The following is a 16,735-nucleotide window of genomic DNA, read 5'->3' as shown; positions in this document are numbered from 1 at the left end:
AATTAACCTACACAAAATGACACACACCTTCACTTGTATATTTTACAGCATGCAGATCAGCAATCTTTTCAATGGAAATAAACACTGGATGAAAGACGCCTTTAAACTTAATCTCTGGTCCTAGAGAAAAAAAAAAAAAGTTACAATATTTAAACTATATATGTATGGTGTATGGATAGAGTTTTTTAAAAAGAGATGATGCTTAGCGAAGGCATTTCTTGGAGTTCCTTAAAGCGTGGTGCTTTATGGAGACATTATGGAATTAAACAGCACGTGAAACACTAAAGCTAAATCCTGCTGAAAACCAGCATTTGATCAGCACATGCAGCCAATGGGTTGCAGCACTGATCAATGTATTCTGATAGTAGGGGAGTCCCAGACAAAGCAGGAAGAATTTCTCCATCCACCTCAAATGTGAGGTTTTTTTTTTTTTTACATCAAGTCAATCTTACTGAAAAACAATTATGTTCAGAAAAAATGTTGACAGTACAGAACTTGACATGGAATTTTTTTTGGCTATATAAAATACATTCCCTGCAAACCTTGGTGTTATACTTACCAATGCTAGTATTTCCTACTACAAGAGGTGCCTGTGGATATTTAACCTTCAGATCTAAAAGTTCTGCCAGATTAAATGCTGTGATCCATTTCACTTTTTCCCCCTGAAAGACTAGTCTCTGTGGATTTTTCTTTTCAGACATCTGCTAAAAAAAAAAAAGAAGATGCATCATATACAGTACACGCATAGAAGTTCCAAGATAATTTGTAGGTCTCACACTAATTTAAAATAGGAGATAAAAACATTATGAATTGATTTTAGGCAGGGAAAGAATCAATCTAATTTCAGAGTTTCTCAAACAGTGACTCGCTATGTACCAACTATACAATCTTTGCAGTTTCAATGCCAACTGTACTGCCCAGAACCACTGTGAAAAATAAGCTTTAGCTTTACTACCACCCATTGTTGCAAATTCTTTACTAACTTTTTTTTATGCAGTCTCCCATTTTTATATCCTACATTCTCAGACATTTACATCTACTTTCTAGGAGGGTCCAATAATTTGTCCAATCAATTACATATTAGTACTATAATGGCCTGACAACCATTTTCACATAGCTGACACTAAAAGTGGCCTAGGGATTAAAAAAAAAAAAAAAAGCTCAGTACCAGCTGTAAAAGCTCAGAACACTCCACTTATTCGAGTTACGGTTGAACATTCGAACCTACCAAAAGTTTGACCACAGACTTCATTTTTTTTTTAAATTTAAATATTTATTAATTTTTCCATGTAAAATACATATTTCATCATTACTCTCATATAACATACAAAACCATCAGTTATATCCCTTTTTATCTTTATTCCCATTACCCCCCACCACCTATCTAATACCCCCACCCACCCTAAAACCACCCTCCCCCCAATAATAAAACTACCCACTCTGCATTTCTCTATTACATCTTTTCCGAAATAAGGGGTACTTTCACATATCCCTCTCTACTGCTTCATATATTTCACCTTGGGCACAAAATCTTCCCATTTTCCCCACCTCCTGTAATATAAACACATCTTGCCTTCTTGCATATAATACAGTTTCTCCATCTTACATATCTGGTTCACTCTTTCTACCCAATCCTCTTCTCTCGGCACCTCTAGTTTATGCCAAAACTTATGTATCAGACCCTTTGCCGCATTCAGATAGTACCATATACCCGAATCCTTGTATTTGTTCACTGATAGCTCTGTACTATGTAATAGACACAACTCTGGATCCAATCCTATCTTTATCCCAGAGATTATCCCAATTAAATGAACCATGGTCTCCAAGAAATCTTGAATCTTTGGGCACTCCCACCATATGTGATATAACGTACCTATCTTTCCACACCCCCGCCAACACTCTGGTGTATTTTCCCCACTCATCTTGTATTCAACGTTCGATGCAATGTGCCATCTTGTTAAACACTTATAGTTTACCTCCACCTCTCTCATGCTTACATTCTCATGTGTTATTCTATATATTTTCCTCTGTTTGTCTTCATCTATCTCTATTCCCAAGTCCCTTTCCCATTTTACTATGTACATTGGCTTTGTGTGTGTGTCTAACTCAGTGAGAATCTTATAAACTTTTGCCGTGCCCAGTTTCCCATCTCCACGTGATTCCAACAACCTCTTAAACAAATTCCAATCCTTTCTCAATCTCAAAGGTTTTGAAAGACTCCTGACAAAATGTTTTAATTGGTGATATCTCCACTCGTCTATCTAAATGAAAAGTTCCCTTTTATCCTTTTTCAACTCCTTAGGTGTTCTCAATTCCTGCCCTTCCATAATATCTCTCAGTTGAATATTCTCCTTTTTAAACCATTTTCCTGTGCTCTCCTCCCTACCTGGAGGGAAATACTCCATGTTCCTCAGTGACATTAATTGTGAATTAAAATCCCATTTCATAAACTTGTGCAGTTTATCCCAAACCTTTAAAACATTTATTGTATAAACACTTGTGGTAACTTTTAATCCTCTATATTGTGCTGGTACCCATATGATTTTACTCAAGTCAACCCCGTTTAATTCATTTTCAATCTTGACCCACCTTTTCCCCTCTGGATTGTGTGTCCAGTCATAAATTCTTGCTAGAACTGCTGCTCTATAATACCTTTTAAAATCTGGCACTTCCAATCCTCCCTTCTCTTTATTTCTACTCAACAAATCATAAGATATTCTAGGTTTTTTATTTTTCCATATGTATCTTGTTAATATCTTTTTAATTACCTTGAAAAAAACCTCCGGAAGTTTAATTGGGATCATCTGGAATTTATATAGGATTTTAGGTACAATTACCATTTTTATCAGATTTATGCGCTCTATTCCAAGACGGGTTACCTCCTCCCAATTTCCTTAGTTCTTCCTTAATCTCATTTAAAAGTGAGAGATAGTTTGATTTATACAAGTTCGTATATGAAGCAGTGAGTTTAACCCCTAGATATTTGATCTCTCTACCTTTCCATATAAAAAGGGAATTCTTTTTGTATCTTTTCTTTTTCACTATTTGGAAGGTTTACATTTAAGATCTCAGTTTTTGTTGGGTTAATTTTCACATTTGATAGCTCCCCATAATCCTTTAAGCTCTTCATTAAATTTGGGAGTGTTATCCTAGGATTTCCCACATAGAACAACAGGTCGTCCGCAAAGGCTGCCACTTTATGTTCAATTCCTCCTATCTATATTCCTTTTATGTCCATATTTTTCCTAACTGTTGCCAGTAAAGGTTGCAATGACAATACATACAACAATGGGGACAGTGGGCATCCCTGTCTTGTTCCATTTGACATCCCAATAGGTTCCGACCTCTCTCCGTTAACCAAAATAACCGCGGAGGGCTCTCTATACAATTTTCCTATCCACTCTCTCATTCTAACTCCCAATCCTAGAGTCTCCAGAGTGTCCATCATGAATCTCCAATCTACTCTATCGAATGCCTTTTCAGCATCGATTGAAAGTACCACCGCCAGAGTTTTCCCCTTCCTAGCCTTCTGAATAAGCAGCAAAGTTCTCAACCCATTATCTCCACCCTCCCTCCCTAGCACAAATCCCACCTGGTCCCCCTGGATCCATTCTGGCATTAACCTATTTGAAAAAATGTTTTCATATAACTTAGTGTCTATGTTCAAAAGTGAGATTGGTCTATAGCTAGAGCACTGAGAAGCATCATTCCCTTCCTTTTGAACAAGCACCACATGGGACTGTAAAGATTCTCTCCTCAACTCCATCTCCCCACCCAGGGCGTTCATATATTTCTTCAATTTAGGTATCAACAATTCACTATATTTTTTATAGTACCTCACAGTATAACCATCTGGGCCTGGGCTTTTCCCCGTCATGGTACTTTTTAATGCTATTTTATTTCCTCCTGCGTAATTTCTAAATCCAGGGAATTCAGTTGATCTTCACTCAACTTCAATAGTCCTGCGTTTTTTAGATATACGCTTCTTTTTTCTTTACTCACATTTCCACTTTTATATACTGAATCTTGGGACGTAATATTATACAGCTTGCTATAGTATTCCTTGAACACCTTGGCGATCTCTTTAGTAGAATAAACCATTTCTCCCTTGGGGTTTCTTATATTTTCTATATAATTCCTGTTTTTTTTTTTCCTCAAGGCTCTCATCAAATATTTTCCTGGTCTATCTCCCCATCTATACCTCTCGCTTGCCACTTTATTAAAAACTCTTCTCCTCTTCTCTTCCATCAGTATCTCTAGTTCTCCTTTTTTTTTTTGTTACCTGCTGTCTTATCTCTTTTGTTACTCTATTTTTATGTATCTGCTCCAGGTCAAATATTTCTTTTAACAGCCCAGTAAGTTTCTCTCTTCTTTCCCTTTTCTTTTTTGCCCCGGACGCAATCAATATACCTCTTATGTAGGCTTTGTGGGACTCCCTTAGTGTAGCCACCGACACTTCCCCTGTCTCATTCTCCTGAAAAAATCTTTCAATCTCTTCCCTAATCTTCTGATCAATCTCCTGATCCAGGAGAAGAGCCTCATTCAACTTCCATCTTATACCACCTGTCAACCGCCTCCCCCACCCTAATTTCAATGTAACAGGGGCATGGTCTGAGAGAGACATTGCCTCTATCTCTACTTTAGCCACCATCTCAATAAGTTGATGGTCCACCAGTATATAGTCCAGTCTCGAGTACATCTCGTGCGCATTAGAGAAGAAGGTATAGTCTCTCTCTTTTCCATGTATTATTCTCCAAATATCCACCAATTGGCACTCATGCATCACCTCCTCCTTCCAACAGACTGCCAGTCCTCTTGTCTTGTCTCTCCTATTTATCTTCTTCTTCCTATCTGGCAATCTCCATTCTTTGCAACTCAGATCTTTCACAGAAGTCTCTCAAGTCCTCCGGAAATCTCAAATAAGCTGTTACTCCATTTTTCCAATCAATCAGGCACGCTGGAGTCCTCCATCTATAAGGCACGTTCTTTTTTCTCATCTGCTCAGGGTTCTCTTTCTCCGCAAAGTCTCTGGTGTAAGATCTGCAAAAATATGAATGTCCATTTCTCCATATTTAATTATTGTTTTCCCCTTGATCTTCCTCCAAATCTCTTCTTTATCCCCATACTTGTGGAATTGAACAATTAGCTCTCTCGGTTTTTCCTTCCCGTCACTTTGATGGCGCTTCCCTATTCTCAAGACACTGTCCATTTTAATCAATTCTAATTCAGGTCGGTCCATTATGAAGTTTAAAATTTACATATTAATTCTTGCAATGCTTCCCCTTTTGTAATCTCTGGTATTCCTCTCATCCTAAGATTGTTCCTCCTGTCACTATTTTCTTGTACCTCTAATTTATACAACAATTTTCCTGGGTTTTCCCCATATTCTTTATCTTCGTTTCTAGTTCAGAAATGTTTTGGGCCTGATATTTAATTTTCTTCTCCGTTACTTCCACTCTTATTAGCACCTGCCCCAAATCATTTCGGATAGTTGCCATTTCATTTGTTATTGTTTTCTGTAAGTCCTTAAACATTTCTGCCATCACTTTCAACTTCTCTCAACTCCATATTTCCTGTTATTTGTTAATTACTAACATTCAAGCCCATCGATAATCTAAGACTATTTTCCAGACTGATATCTCCTTCAACTTTTCCATTTATACCTTGAAGCCTTTCTGGGGTCACATTTCCTTGAGACGTATATTTTTTAATTGTATCCGCTTGGGACCCTTTAAGCCCACTTCCTTTAGTACTTTTATTCTTCATGTCTTCTGTGGGTCTTATGATCTCATATAATAATAGATGTTGCAAATATATGGTAGGGCCCCAACTTTGCTTAACCAATTTTCCAGTTACTCTCCTTATTAGATTGCTTAATCTTCTTCTTTTTACCACTGCTTCAAAGCCCCTGGGAATCCCCTCTTCTCTCCTTCATCTTTTGCTCTTATATACAACGCCATGAAACACTTAAAAAGTATTAAGCTCCAGCCGCACTCACTCACCCACCTTTCTCCTCCTTTTATGCAAAGCGGCTCCGGGCTGAAGACATCAGACTCCCTTCTTCCGATCCATCTCCAGGGGGATTCCACAGGGTTGCTTCAGTTCGGTTTCTCTGGTTGGTTCTTCCCCAATAGGGGTCTATCCGTGGTTCCGAGGAATGCCAGGGCGCACGTCCTCTCTCTGGTCTGGGTGACAAGCCAGGGAGTACACTGAGGAGCCGACAGTCCCTCTCCTCTCCTCTTGGGACGCCGGCCGGCTTCCTCCCTTCCCAGTGCTCCTTTGCGGCTGGCCATGGTTCTCTCCTGTCTCCCGGCAACCCGGCTCTCTGACTCGCCGAGCTCCAGGTGGATCGATCTCCACCTACAGCTCCCAGTCCTCTGCGTCCCCGGACCTCTGCTCCACCACCGAGGCCCCCATAGCGAAGGTAGGTCTCACCCCAGCATAGGGAGGATCCCTGGAGAGGTTGGATAGAGGAGTCTATTGGAAGAACTCCTACACAGAGTCCTCCGCAGCCGCCATGTTCAGGCTCCACCCCCCCGATGATCATTCTGACATGCCAGAGATGGACCACAGACCTCAATCAGGGAAAATTTGCTAAGCAATAGCTTATCGCATCTGAGTATGCAGTATATGCGGCATTAAAATGTAAAAAAAATGTTAAAAAATGGTTTGGAAGTCCCCCCCAAAATCCATAAGAGACCCTTATCCACGCATGCAGCCCAGCAAATCAGGAAAGAGGGGGAGATGAGCGAGCAACCCCTCCCCACCCTGAACCATACTGGGCCAAATACCCCCAACACAGGGGGGGTGCTTTGAGGCCCCCCCCAAAGCACCTTGTCCCCATGTTGATGGGGACAAAGGCCTCTTCCCCACAACCGTGGCCGGTGGTTATGGGGGTCTGCAGGCAGGGGTCTTATAGGAATCTGGAAGCCCCCTCTAACAAGGGGACCCCCAGATCTTGCCCCCCTTATGTGAATAAGTATGGGGTACATGGTACTGCTACACATTCACAAAAAAAAAGAAAAAAAAAGTGTAGTGTAAAAATAAACTTTGACAAGTTCTTTATTAAAAAACAAAATAAAAAAATGTCCCCCAACACCACTGACCCAAAAACAAACAAAAAACAAACCACATGCTCCGCTCGACCTTGCCGTCTGACAGCTGCACTGTGATTGGCCAAAGCATTGCTTTGACCAATCACAATGCACTGTCAGGGCACAGTTCATTGTGACAGCCGAACAGCCCACTGAATGCTCTTACTGTTCGTGTGTTCGCCGAACACACAAACAGCCCGTATTTAAGTCGAATTTATGTTCCCGAGTTGCTGTACCCCCTGAACTTTTCAGTGGTGAATTAAAACTGAATTCCTGGCAGTGTACCAAAGGTTGCACTTGTGACCAGGCCCTGGTGTTACACCACAGTGGGGAGGTACCCGCACCCCCTCCTTGCAGTTGCTTTCAAATTCATGGGAAAAGGCGCCAAACTCTATAATATATCACCACTCACCTGACCAGCGGACCACCCCCTGCCCTACCTGAGCTGAGTTCAACCAATTACTAATCAATCAGATCCAGAACTGCACATGCGCAGTTTCAGAGCCGGATGATTAGTAATCAACTGAGCTACAGTAGGTACTGGCTCAGTCTCTGCTGGGCTTGGGTCACTGGTCAGGTGCACAGCGATGACTTTGCATCTTTCCTGTAAACTTGAAAGAGACTGCAAGGAGGGAGTATGGGGGAAGAGTAGGACCAAAAGGACTAAACCTGCAGGCAATTACAGGAGGTCAGTGTGTGACAGCTCCAGGTCACAAAATCTGTGGGGCAGTCAGTTACTGAGGGGGGGGGGGGGTCACTGATGTAAGGGGAAGTGGAGACCCCAAGGTAAGGGGGCACATTGATATAGACATCCCCCTTATATCAGTGTCCGCACTTCCTTCTTACATTAGTGAATCCCTTTATCTTAGTGTATTCACTCTGCAGACTCTGGTGTAAAAGGGGAAATCTGATAAAAGGGGGTCTGTCGTCCACAGAGCTCCCCTACACATCCACCTTAAATCAGAGCTCCCAGCATTCCACCCTAAATCAGAGCTCCTAGAATTACCCCTTCCTTTAGAGTCAGCAGAATTCACCCACAGAGTTCCCCTTTACAGCAGGGTCCGCAGAGTTCCTCCTTTCACTGTAAAGGGGAACTCTGATGTAAAGGGGGCTCTGGGCACACTGGGATCTCTGATGGAAGGCGGGACTCTAATGTAAGGGGGAACTCTGTAAGAGGGCCCTGGAACAGTGGGAAGGGCCCAAGTCAGTTGGACCCTTCATAGTTTCTTGCATCGGGGCCCTGAAGGTCCTAGTTACGCCTCTGAGGTGCAGCACACAGACAGGTCTCCTCTTAACGCCTACTCCACCACACCCAACACTAACAGCTTATGTGCTGCTCCCTGGAGGCTGTGTAACCCTGTAGGGATCGGAGTCCCTGTAGTCAGAGGTGATTTTTTTTTTCCTACCCAAATATCACTCTGAACCTCCAAATGTCCGGGTCCCAAATAGCCATTACTAATGCAGAGAGAACTGCAAGTCAGTCTTCTCCTTATGTTTGACTATCCCATAATTCCTCACCCATCAGAAGCGAGTACACAAAACATTTGCCCTAAAAAGGGACCACAACCCAAATTTTGGTGCCATGTAGCACCCATCGTTCATGTTCTGTACAATATACAAAGTTACCAGTGGTGTTATCAGGCTGCTCAACCATTCCTGCATGACAGTCCTTTCCAGCAAAGCTTTGGTTCCAGCGATCTGCCGATCCACTGATTTGCTAGTGCACACAGCGCTGAAGCTCTTGCACTTTTTTGCTACGCTCCTGACTTTGTATCCCGCTCTAAGGTGCCCATCCTCTCTGCACCTCTAGTGGCTGCCTCAGCATCCAGCTCCCAGTGGATCAAGCCATCCAGTTGCCTGCGGTTATGGACTTCTGCCATAATGACATGTCTGCAAACACTCCACCCTTGTGAGTGTAATATTATATGATATTAATGATCTTTTTAATCAATTTACATGCTACAACATATTAAAAGAAAATTGTCAAACGATGCAATGACTTAGTGAAGCCCCAATTTTCTTGGGCTTTCAGAATTTCTGTGGCAAGATAATGTAAGTAGAGGTTGAGACCTGTAAGAAGGGGGACGCTTTGGATATTTGGGACTAAGATGATTATGTATACCTAACATCTGGGATTTAGCTGTGTAACACATTGGGAGTCTAAAATGTCTCCATAGGTGGTACTACACACCTAAAAAAGGATATCAAAAATATTCCTCAATAATTGAGATAGATTATGCCTACTGTGGAACTCCCTTTCACATATGAGGGAGATTCAAAGCGATTACATTGTTTTGGGACCTTGTCTTTGACTTTATTTCTACAGTCACTCAAATTAAAACTTTCCCACATCCAGTGGTGACTCTCTTCCACATTGGTAAGTTAACACTGGCTTTACAAACACAGGACATTTATTGCCCATACTATTATAGCAGCAAGAAACATTATTGCCGGGCTTTGGAAACAAACATACAGTATATTCTCAATATGCAACACTTCTAAAACATATTTAACAAACAAGGCCAATTTGAACTGTTTGCAAATAAAACAAAATAGGCATTTTGGAAGCAATACAAATCATTGGCTTCTAGATATTCAGTACATGTAGTAAATACTAGTAACTGTTATTTATACATATTGCAAGACCTATACACATACCCCAAAAAAAAAAAAAAAAAAAAAATCTCTGAGAACCTGCACAACTCACAATTAGCTCTGGAGGAAAAATTAATTCTTGTGATGGGTCCAATGGTATACATTCTTCTTTGTCCAAATGCAATGTCACTATCTAAAAATGAAATGAAAACAGTCTTGGTAAAAAGTTGTAAATCTCAATCTGAATGAAAGAAGTAAAGTACAATATCCTGAAGACAAAATTTAAGTTTAAAGCTGACCTGTCAACAGTTTTTGCAATCTTGTTTGCTTCCTCACCCTTTTCATAACTGCACACATTTACTGTAATTACTTGTACAATAAATACCTTATTTGCTGGTGCACTCATTCACCTCCTTATTTCCTGCCCATGTGAGGAAGACATATCCCTTAACCGTTGCTGTACATTTATTGTATTATTGTGCCATGCTGGGGTTTTATTACTGTACCATGCTGGGGGTTTGTAGTCTGCTGGGGGTTAATTGTTAAGACATTGTGAGGGCTAATTATTGTGCAGTGTTTGGGGTTAATTATTGTGCAGTGGTATTGGTTAAGTTTTGAACCGTGCCCGGGTTAATTACTTTGTCCTATCGGGTAATTACTGTGACAATTACCGAGTTACTCATTTTGCTGCGCTGGGGTTATTGCATGACACAAACTGGGGGTCATTTCTGGTCTCAACTGGGCTTATATTATTCCTACAGTCTCTTCAGTTCACTCTCAGGCCTTAGGCTGGCCATACATTATACAATTATCTGGAGATTTTTGGTTTAGATTTACCAAAAACCATATAATAGGAGGACAAACCTAAACACTTTCAGTTGTATCCAATTAGGCAGGCCCTTGCACTACAAAGTTGAAGGTAAATCTAAAGTAAATTGGGCAGAAAATTGGAAGATAATTGTATAATGTATGGCCAGCCTTAGTCAATAAAAAGGGAGAAAAACATTACACTACAAGCCATAGCCCATAAAGAAACACCCACTTGCTGACCACACCCACTTTAAGGCAAAGGCCAGTATACTGTGAATGAACTGCTCTACCAGCATCTCTGATCTCAAGCTGCTGCATGCAGTTAGCCTAATGAATGGAAACAGCTGTTTGTCCTAATGTGACAGGCGTGCCGGCTAGCACCTCAAATGCACACTCTGTGTTTGGGACCGCTACTTGCACATTAGGAGGAGTGACTGTCTGTTCAGCCACTGCAAAACTTGAATGGGCTTCAGTGAAAGAGACCTGTTAGACAAAGTTACCATTTTATTGGAAATACCATTGCTGCAATGACTGTATATAAAGAAAATGAACCTTGTGCTAGAACTGTTCTAATATTTGTCATTTGTATTTACTGCACAATATGTGAACGGTCGGAAAAAAGTGTGCTTCCCATGATACAGCCATCAAAGTGTATCTAATGCCGCATTTTGTTTTAATTTGGAATAGCGTAGGAAAGGGTTAAAAATGTTGTCATGTTTAGATCATTGTCTGTGTCCCTGGTGTCATCTGTGTACTGGTGACTGAAAGTGAGGAAAATTAGAAAAAAAGTGAGTTGTCAATGGTACAGAAATAGTGAGAATATCTAGGAGACTGTTGAGGGGCTTTTCCGCAAACTTTGGATTTAGATATGGTTTGGGCATTGTGCCGTCTTGTCTATGTAGAACAATGGGAGAACTGGCTGAAACCATTCTTTTGTGTCACTCAGTCATGTCTAGTTATTTTTAGAACAAACATTGCCATATTCTTGTTGTTTGGAACCTGTTTAAATAGTGGTCATCTTATTTAATAAGTACAATAACCAACAACCAGTGTGGTTTTTCCCTCAGATATCACTGTAATGTTCTGAAATTTAGGTGGCTATTAGCTCTGTATTTTGCAAAGAGTCATTGTATTTTGTATTGAATTATATAAATTGGTCTTCTATAAGACAAGGAAAAGAGCAAATCCATTGTAAAAAACTATGCAATTGTTGGCAACCTATAGTAATTACCTCTTACCAAACATGACTATGATAAAATGAAAATGCTAAGAGTTATGAGTTATTGCACTTTGCACATTACAGTTGCACGCTGTACTATTCAGGGTTGCCCACCATCAGTAAATTTACAGTCAGTTTGTAAAAATCAGTGATATTTACAACAATGTGTAAATATCAGGGGCTGACAATTTGTCATGCTGTGCTGACTTTTGTAAGTATAAACTTACTTGTTATGGGTATGGTCAGTGTTTCCATATTGTGTTTATACTGTTTAAATATTGGATAGTCTTAGTTTTTAATGTCATTTTTCAGGTTGTCAAAAAATGTGCTCCATCAGTAAATTTTCTCTGTTTTGTCAGTAAAGAATGCAGAGATTGGCAATGGCAATGCTGGTATGATTATTGAAATTGTCAGCATACACGGAAGCTAGTTTTCTGGATAATGTGGTAATATAGGTATGTGTTTGATGATCATTTTGTGCATTTTTGTAAACCTTTGCGATTATATGAGCAATTTGTTGCAAAGCATCTTCAGCTGGAATGTCACTATTAAGGCAGTGCACATAGGAACGAAGTGCAGTGATATACAACTGCCTGTCAGAATTTACTTAGTTTAGGTACAATAAAAAAAACAAAAATCAGATTGCTATGAGATGATGCAGTTTATCATATTAATTAAAAACTTTTAGGAGTAAGAATGTTCCTACATGCTTACACGCTACCTATTCATCATCAGTAGTATTTTGTGCTGTTGTGACAGGTCAATAAGAGAGACTTTTAAACTGAAACAAATTGAATACTGTCCAGATACTTTTTTTTTCATTTGCACGAACATACAAAATTATTTAAAAAAAAATAAAAAAATTACAGACAGTACACAATTGTTTCTATCGCAAGTACACCAATATGGCTACAATCAACTCAAGCAAGATAGAAGATACTTTTAAACTGATAACACATCTTTCACAGTCAATAATACAATATACCATTACTTTAATTAGCCACAGTTCACACTGCTGCAATTTATCGTGTGACTTGGGATACATAAAGTCACATACAGGTGAAACTCAAAAAATTAGAATATCGTGAAAAAGTTAATTTATTTGAACCCCATAGAGAATCTATGCGACATTGCCAAGAGAAAGATGAGAGACAGGAGACCAAACAATGCAGAAGAGCTGAAGTCCGCTATTGAAGCATCCTGGTCTTCCATAACACCTCAGCAGTGCCACAGGCTGATAGCTTCCATGACACACCGCACTGAGGCAGTAATTGCTGCTAAAGGTGCCCAAACCAAGTACCGAGTACATATGCATGCTTATATTTTTCAGAGGTCCGATATTGCTCTATGTACAATCCTTGTTTTATTGATTGCATGTAATATTCTAATTCTCTGAGATTGTGGATTTGGGGTTTTCATGAGCTGTAAACCATAATCATCACAATTATGACAAATCACAGCTTGAACTATCTTGCCTTGCATGTAATGAGTCTATCTCATATATTAGTTTCACCTTTTAAGTTTCATTACTGAAATAAATGAACTTTTGCACGATATTCTAATTTTTTGAGTTTCACCTGCAAGTCAAAACACATTTCATAAAAAAAAAAGAAAAAGGGGTTCCTGCACTACTTTTATGTGACTCTGGTGCGACTTGAGTGCCATAGACAAAAGTCGCAAGCAAGTCACACAGAAGTCACAAGGAGAATGCAAGGAAGTCGCATGACTTTGGGGTCGTAGTAGTGTGAACCAAGCGTAAGACATATACAGTATTTCTACGTACTCACATCATCCTCACAGTCATTCTGCACTTGGCCGTTGTGCATGTCCTGTTCACGTTTACAGCAGTTCAACTCCTGGACAAACAAGCATAATATTGTTGTAGACACTGGAAAGAGCAACTCGATATGTGTGTTAGAGTACATAAGTAAGGTAAGAGACTAGATTTAAGTTGACAACATACTAAAAGAAACCAGCATGGTGGACCTTTGGAACCTCAAGTTCAAAGTTGCAAACGGTCAGGCATGTCCAGCTAGGTTATAGATGTAGACACATTAATAAGGAACCCCAACTTTGTCATCATCATTCCAAAATCCACAGCTCACCTTACAAAAGGTCTTGCAGCCATCAATTATTGGTCTATATCCTGTACAACGACAAAGGTTTCCTGTATGGGAAACAAGGTACCATGTTATATATACATATATATATATCAATAGCTGACAAAATAGTAGTTGTAATTGTAAAAGTAGCTATGAGATGATCATACCGTCTAAGGTTTCATATATTTGGTCTATTGTGGGCTCTGGGTGGTTCCTCAATAGAGAATACATGGACATCACCATTCCTGGGCTACAGAACCCACATTGAGAGCCATGGGCTTTTGCTATTCTTTCCTATAATATACATTATAAATAAAAGTGACCGGAATATGGTAATGGATATAATGTTGTCTATATAATATACATTACATAATGTTGGTATAATGTAGAGCGTAACAAAAGAAATTTAAAAAGACATTTAAATCTATAGGAGGTACAGTATAGTCTGAATCACTATGTCACAATACATGGCTCCTTTTCTGGACCATTAAGCGTATAGAAAGAAATCTACCAAGAGTAATTTTGTCTCTAGTGGCAGCTTACACACGTTGTACAACATACTACAGCAAAGCTGCATTGGTTTCAAAAATTTAAATATCTAAATTTTCTGTAAAAGTGTTAGAACACTTGCATGTATTGCTGTGTGTTTATAGCTTTTTCAGATAATGCATACAAGCTATAATGGCTCTTTATTTTACAAAGTCATCACCTGTACTGGATGTAGTCTGGTGGTTGTGCTTCCAATTCCTTCCACTGTAGTAACAGCTGCACTATACAGAGAACAAATAGGCAGTAGACAGGCATTGGCTGAGTAATGTCTAGACAATGTTAAGGTTTCAAAATGTCCCAAAAATATAATGCTGTCAATGTACAGTTTATTAATTTGGCAAAATATGGATATCTCACAATATACACTGAGCAAATGGACTGTAGTATACAATTCATAAACCAACTCTGACCCTTTCCAAGCACTGACATATCTCACAACATTAAAATTTGGTAAAAAGTGTCTGGCTATATAGAGATAAATATTAGGTATGGTTCTAAGGGGCACGTTTAGACAGAATTTATGGACAGTATATACTGCACATCTTTGCCACAGTCCTTATACTACTGGGCTACTTAGTAACCGGCAACTGTTGAAACAAAATAACACTTTGGTCAGGACTACGTAACATACAGCACTGCATAACGATTTCAACAGTCAAGATGATGTAGCAGTGGGGTTTATTTCCTAACGCTGGTTCACTCAGAATCTTGTGCACTTCTGCGTAGAAACCAATCAGCTTACAGGTTTTAATGCTAAAGCTTAACTGAACAAGCCGAGGTTAGAAGCTGATTGGCTACCATGCACAGGTGCACCAGATTCAGAGTGAACCAGCTTTAGTAAATAAAGCCCAATGTCTCCTATATTGCTCAGTAGATAAATGGAAGAGAAAAATGCCCAACATCACTGGGCAGTGGGAGTCAAACTAAATGACCACTATTGGTGGTCAGTGGAAGGAAAAATTACAGCTGTTGTTGTGGAAGAAATAAACAGCTGACTTAAGTGGGGAAAAAAAAAAATAAATTATTATATCTATCTATATCCCACATCATTAGTCATTGGGAATAAAAAAAAAAAAAAAGCCCAGATAATAGCAGGAAACATAGGAAACCGCCCATGGCATCAGTTGGAATAAAAATGCAGCACAATATTTACTTTCTTCCTTTTTAACTTTATTGAAATCATGCTTCATTCAATTCTGTCCACAGCCGTACATTGTGATGTGGTGTGCTGAAACAGGATTTTTTGTAAAAATGCAGACATGGTTTGCATTATGTAAAAATAAAGCAAAAACGCCCATCTGTAGTATAAACAGAGCACACAGAAAACTATTGTTTTTGATTGAGTTTTGATTTATTAAAATAGGAGTGCAAAATCTTCCAAAAAAAATTGGAAGCTGAATGGTTTCTATGCAGAGCTTCACCAGATTTTGCACTCTCCAGCTTTAGTAAATCAATCCCTATGTGTCCCTCTGATGAGCTTGTGTTGATCAGCTCAGATCACTGTGTGAACGAGCCTTAGGAGACTGCCAAACTTGCTAAATTTTGTAAGAACTACTGTATATGGTCATATAATGGTGATAACATCAATCCACTATGGAAACCTTTATGGATCCTCATACCAATAGTGGAAGCCAGGGTTGGTGCTAGACTATTTTGCGCCCTTCTACTTGCGCACTCCCCTCACAAATTTTTTTTTTTTTTTTTAAACAGTACAAAATATTAAAATCAACAAACCATGAAACTGCTAAATTGCTTTTAATTTGCAAAAATAAGTGTCATAAGATGCCACCAGCACCAATATTAAATACAAAATCAGTGTCACAGACGGACTGTATTTGTGGCTGGAAGTGACAGGGTGACAGTTGCAGTGAGTGGAGGATGATGGATCCACACTCTGACAGATCCCAGGCTGGAATTCCCCAGGCAATGGGGGGGGGGGGGGGGGAAGATAAAACGCTGTGACTGCAGGCAGCTGAACTGAGTGATCCCACACAGTGACAGATCCAACACAACTCACCACCAACACTAACACAGATCAGCAGGCACTAGAAGAGCACGCTGTGGGATCGTGATGAGGTCATCACTCACTGACACATTGCACATGTGATGGATGGCCGGCCGGGTCACACTCCGACACGAAACATCAGAGTCAGCCATTACCTTCCTCTGCAGGCGCAGCTTCACCACCGCTGATGAATGGGAAGAGAATTGCTGGAACTCCACAGTAATCAGCAGCTGCCAGATGGCTTGCAGTAAGGGACGGCTACTGAGAGGAACACAGCTCAGCTGCTAGACTGGCCATATACACCGGGTATCTTCCTCTGTCCTTTCTTCCTCCCCTCTGCTGCTCCTCCTCTCAAGTAAAG

At 39.9% G+C, this 16,735-nt stretch overlaps 1 protein-coding gene across 1 annotated transcript in view; it reads right to left on the bottom strand.

Annotated features, from left to right (window-relative positions):
* Positions 1–16,735, bottom strand: part of LOC149473720 (aldehyde oxidase-like) — a 168,571-nt gene that overhangs the window by 122,897 nt on the left and 28,939 nt on the right. Inside the window, exons 4-10 of the mRNA XM_089670221.1 lie at positions 14,530–14,638; positions 13,988–14,114; positions 13,824–13,885; positions 13,506–13,574; positions 9,802–9,882; positions 560–704; positions 28–120 (exon numbers count right to left, since the gene is read on the bottom strand). Of these exons, the coding sequence (XP_089526347.1) occupies positions 28–120; positions 560–704; positions 9,802–9,882; positions 13,506–13,574; positions 13,824–13,885; positions 13,988–14,114; positions 14,530–14,638 (686 nt within the window). The remainder of the gene's footprint in view (positions 1–27; positions 121–559; positions 705–9,801; positions 9,883–13,505; positions 13,575–13,823; positions 13,886–13,987; positions 14,115–14,529; positions 14,639–16,735) is intronic.

This window comes from Staurois parvus, unplaced genomic scaffold, assembly GCF_062004578.1.
Source record: "Staurois parvus isolate SC_StPar_1 unplaced genomic scaffold, SC_StPar_1.0 ptg000011l, whole genome shotgun sequence".
In the NCBI taxonomy this organism is placed as follows: domain Eukaryota; kingdom Metazoa; phylum Chordata; class Amphibia; order Anura; family Ranidae; genus Staurois; species Staurois parvus.
The sequence above is the reverse complement of the archived record's forward strand: the minus strand, read 5'-3'. Positions and strand labels throughout refer to the sequence as shown.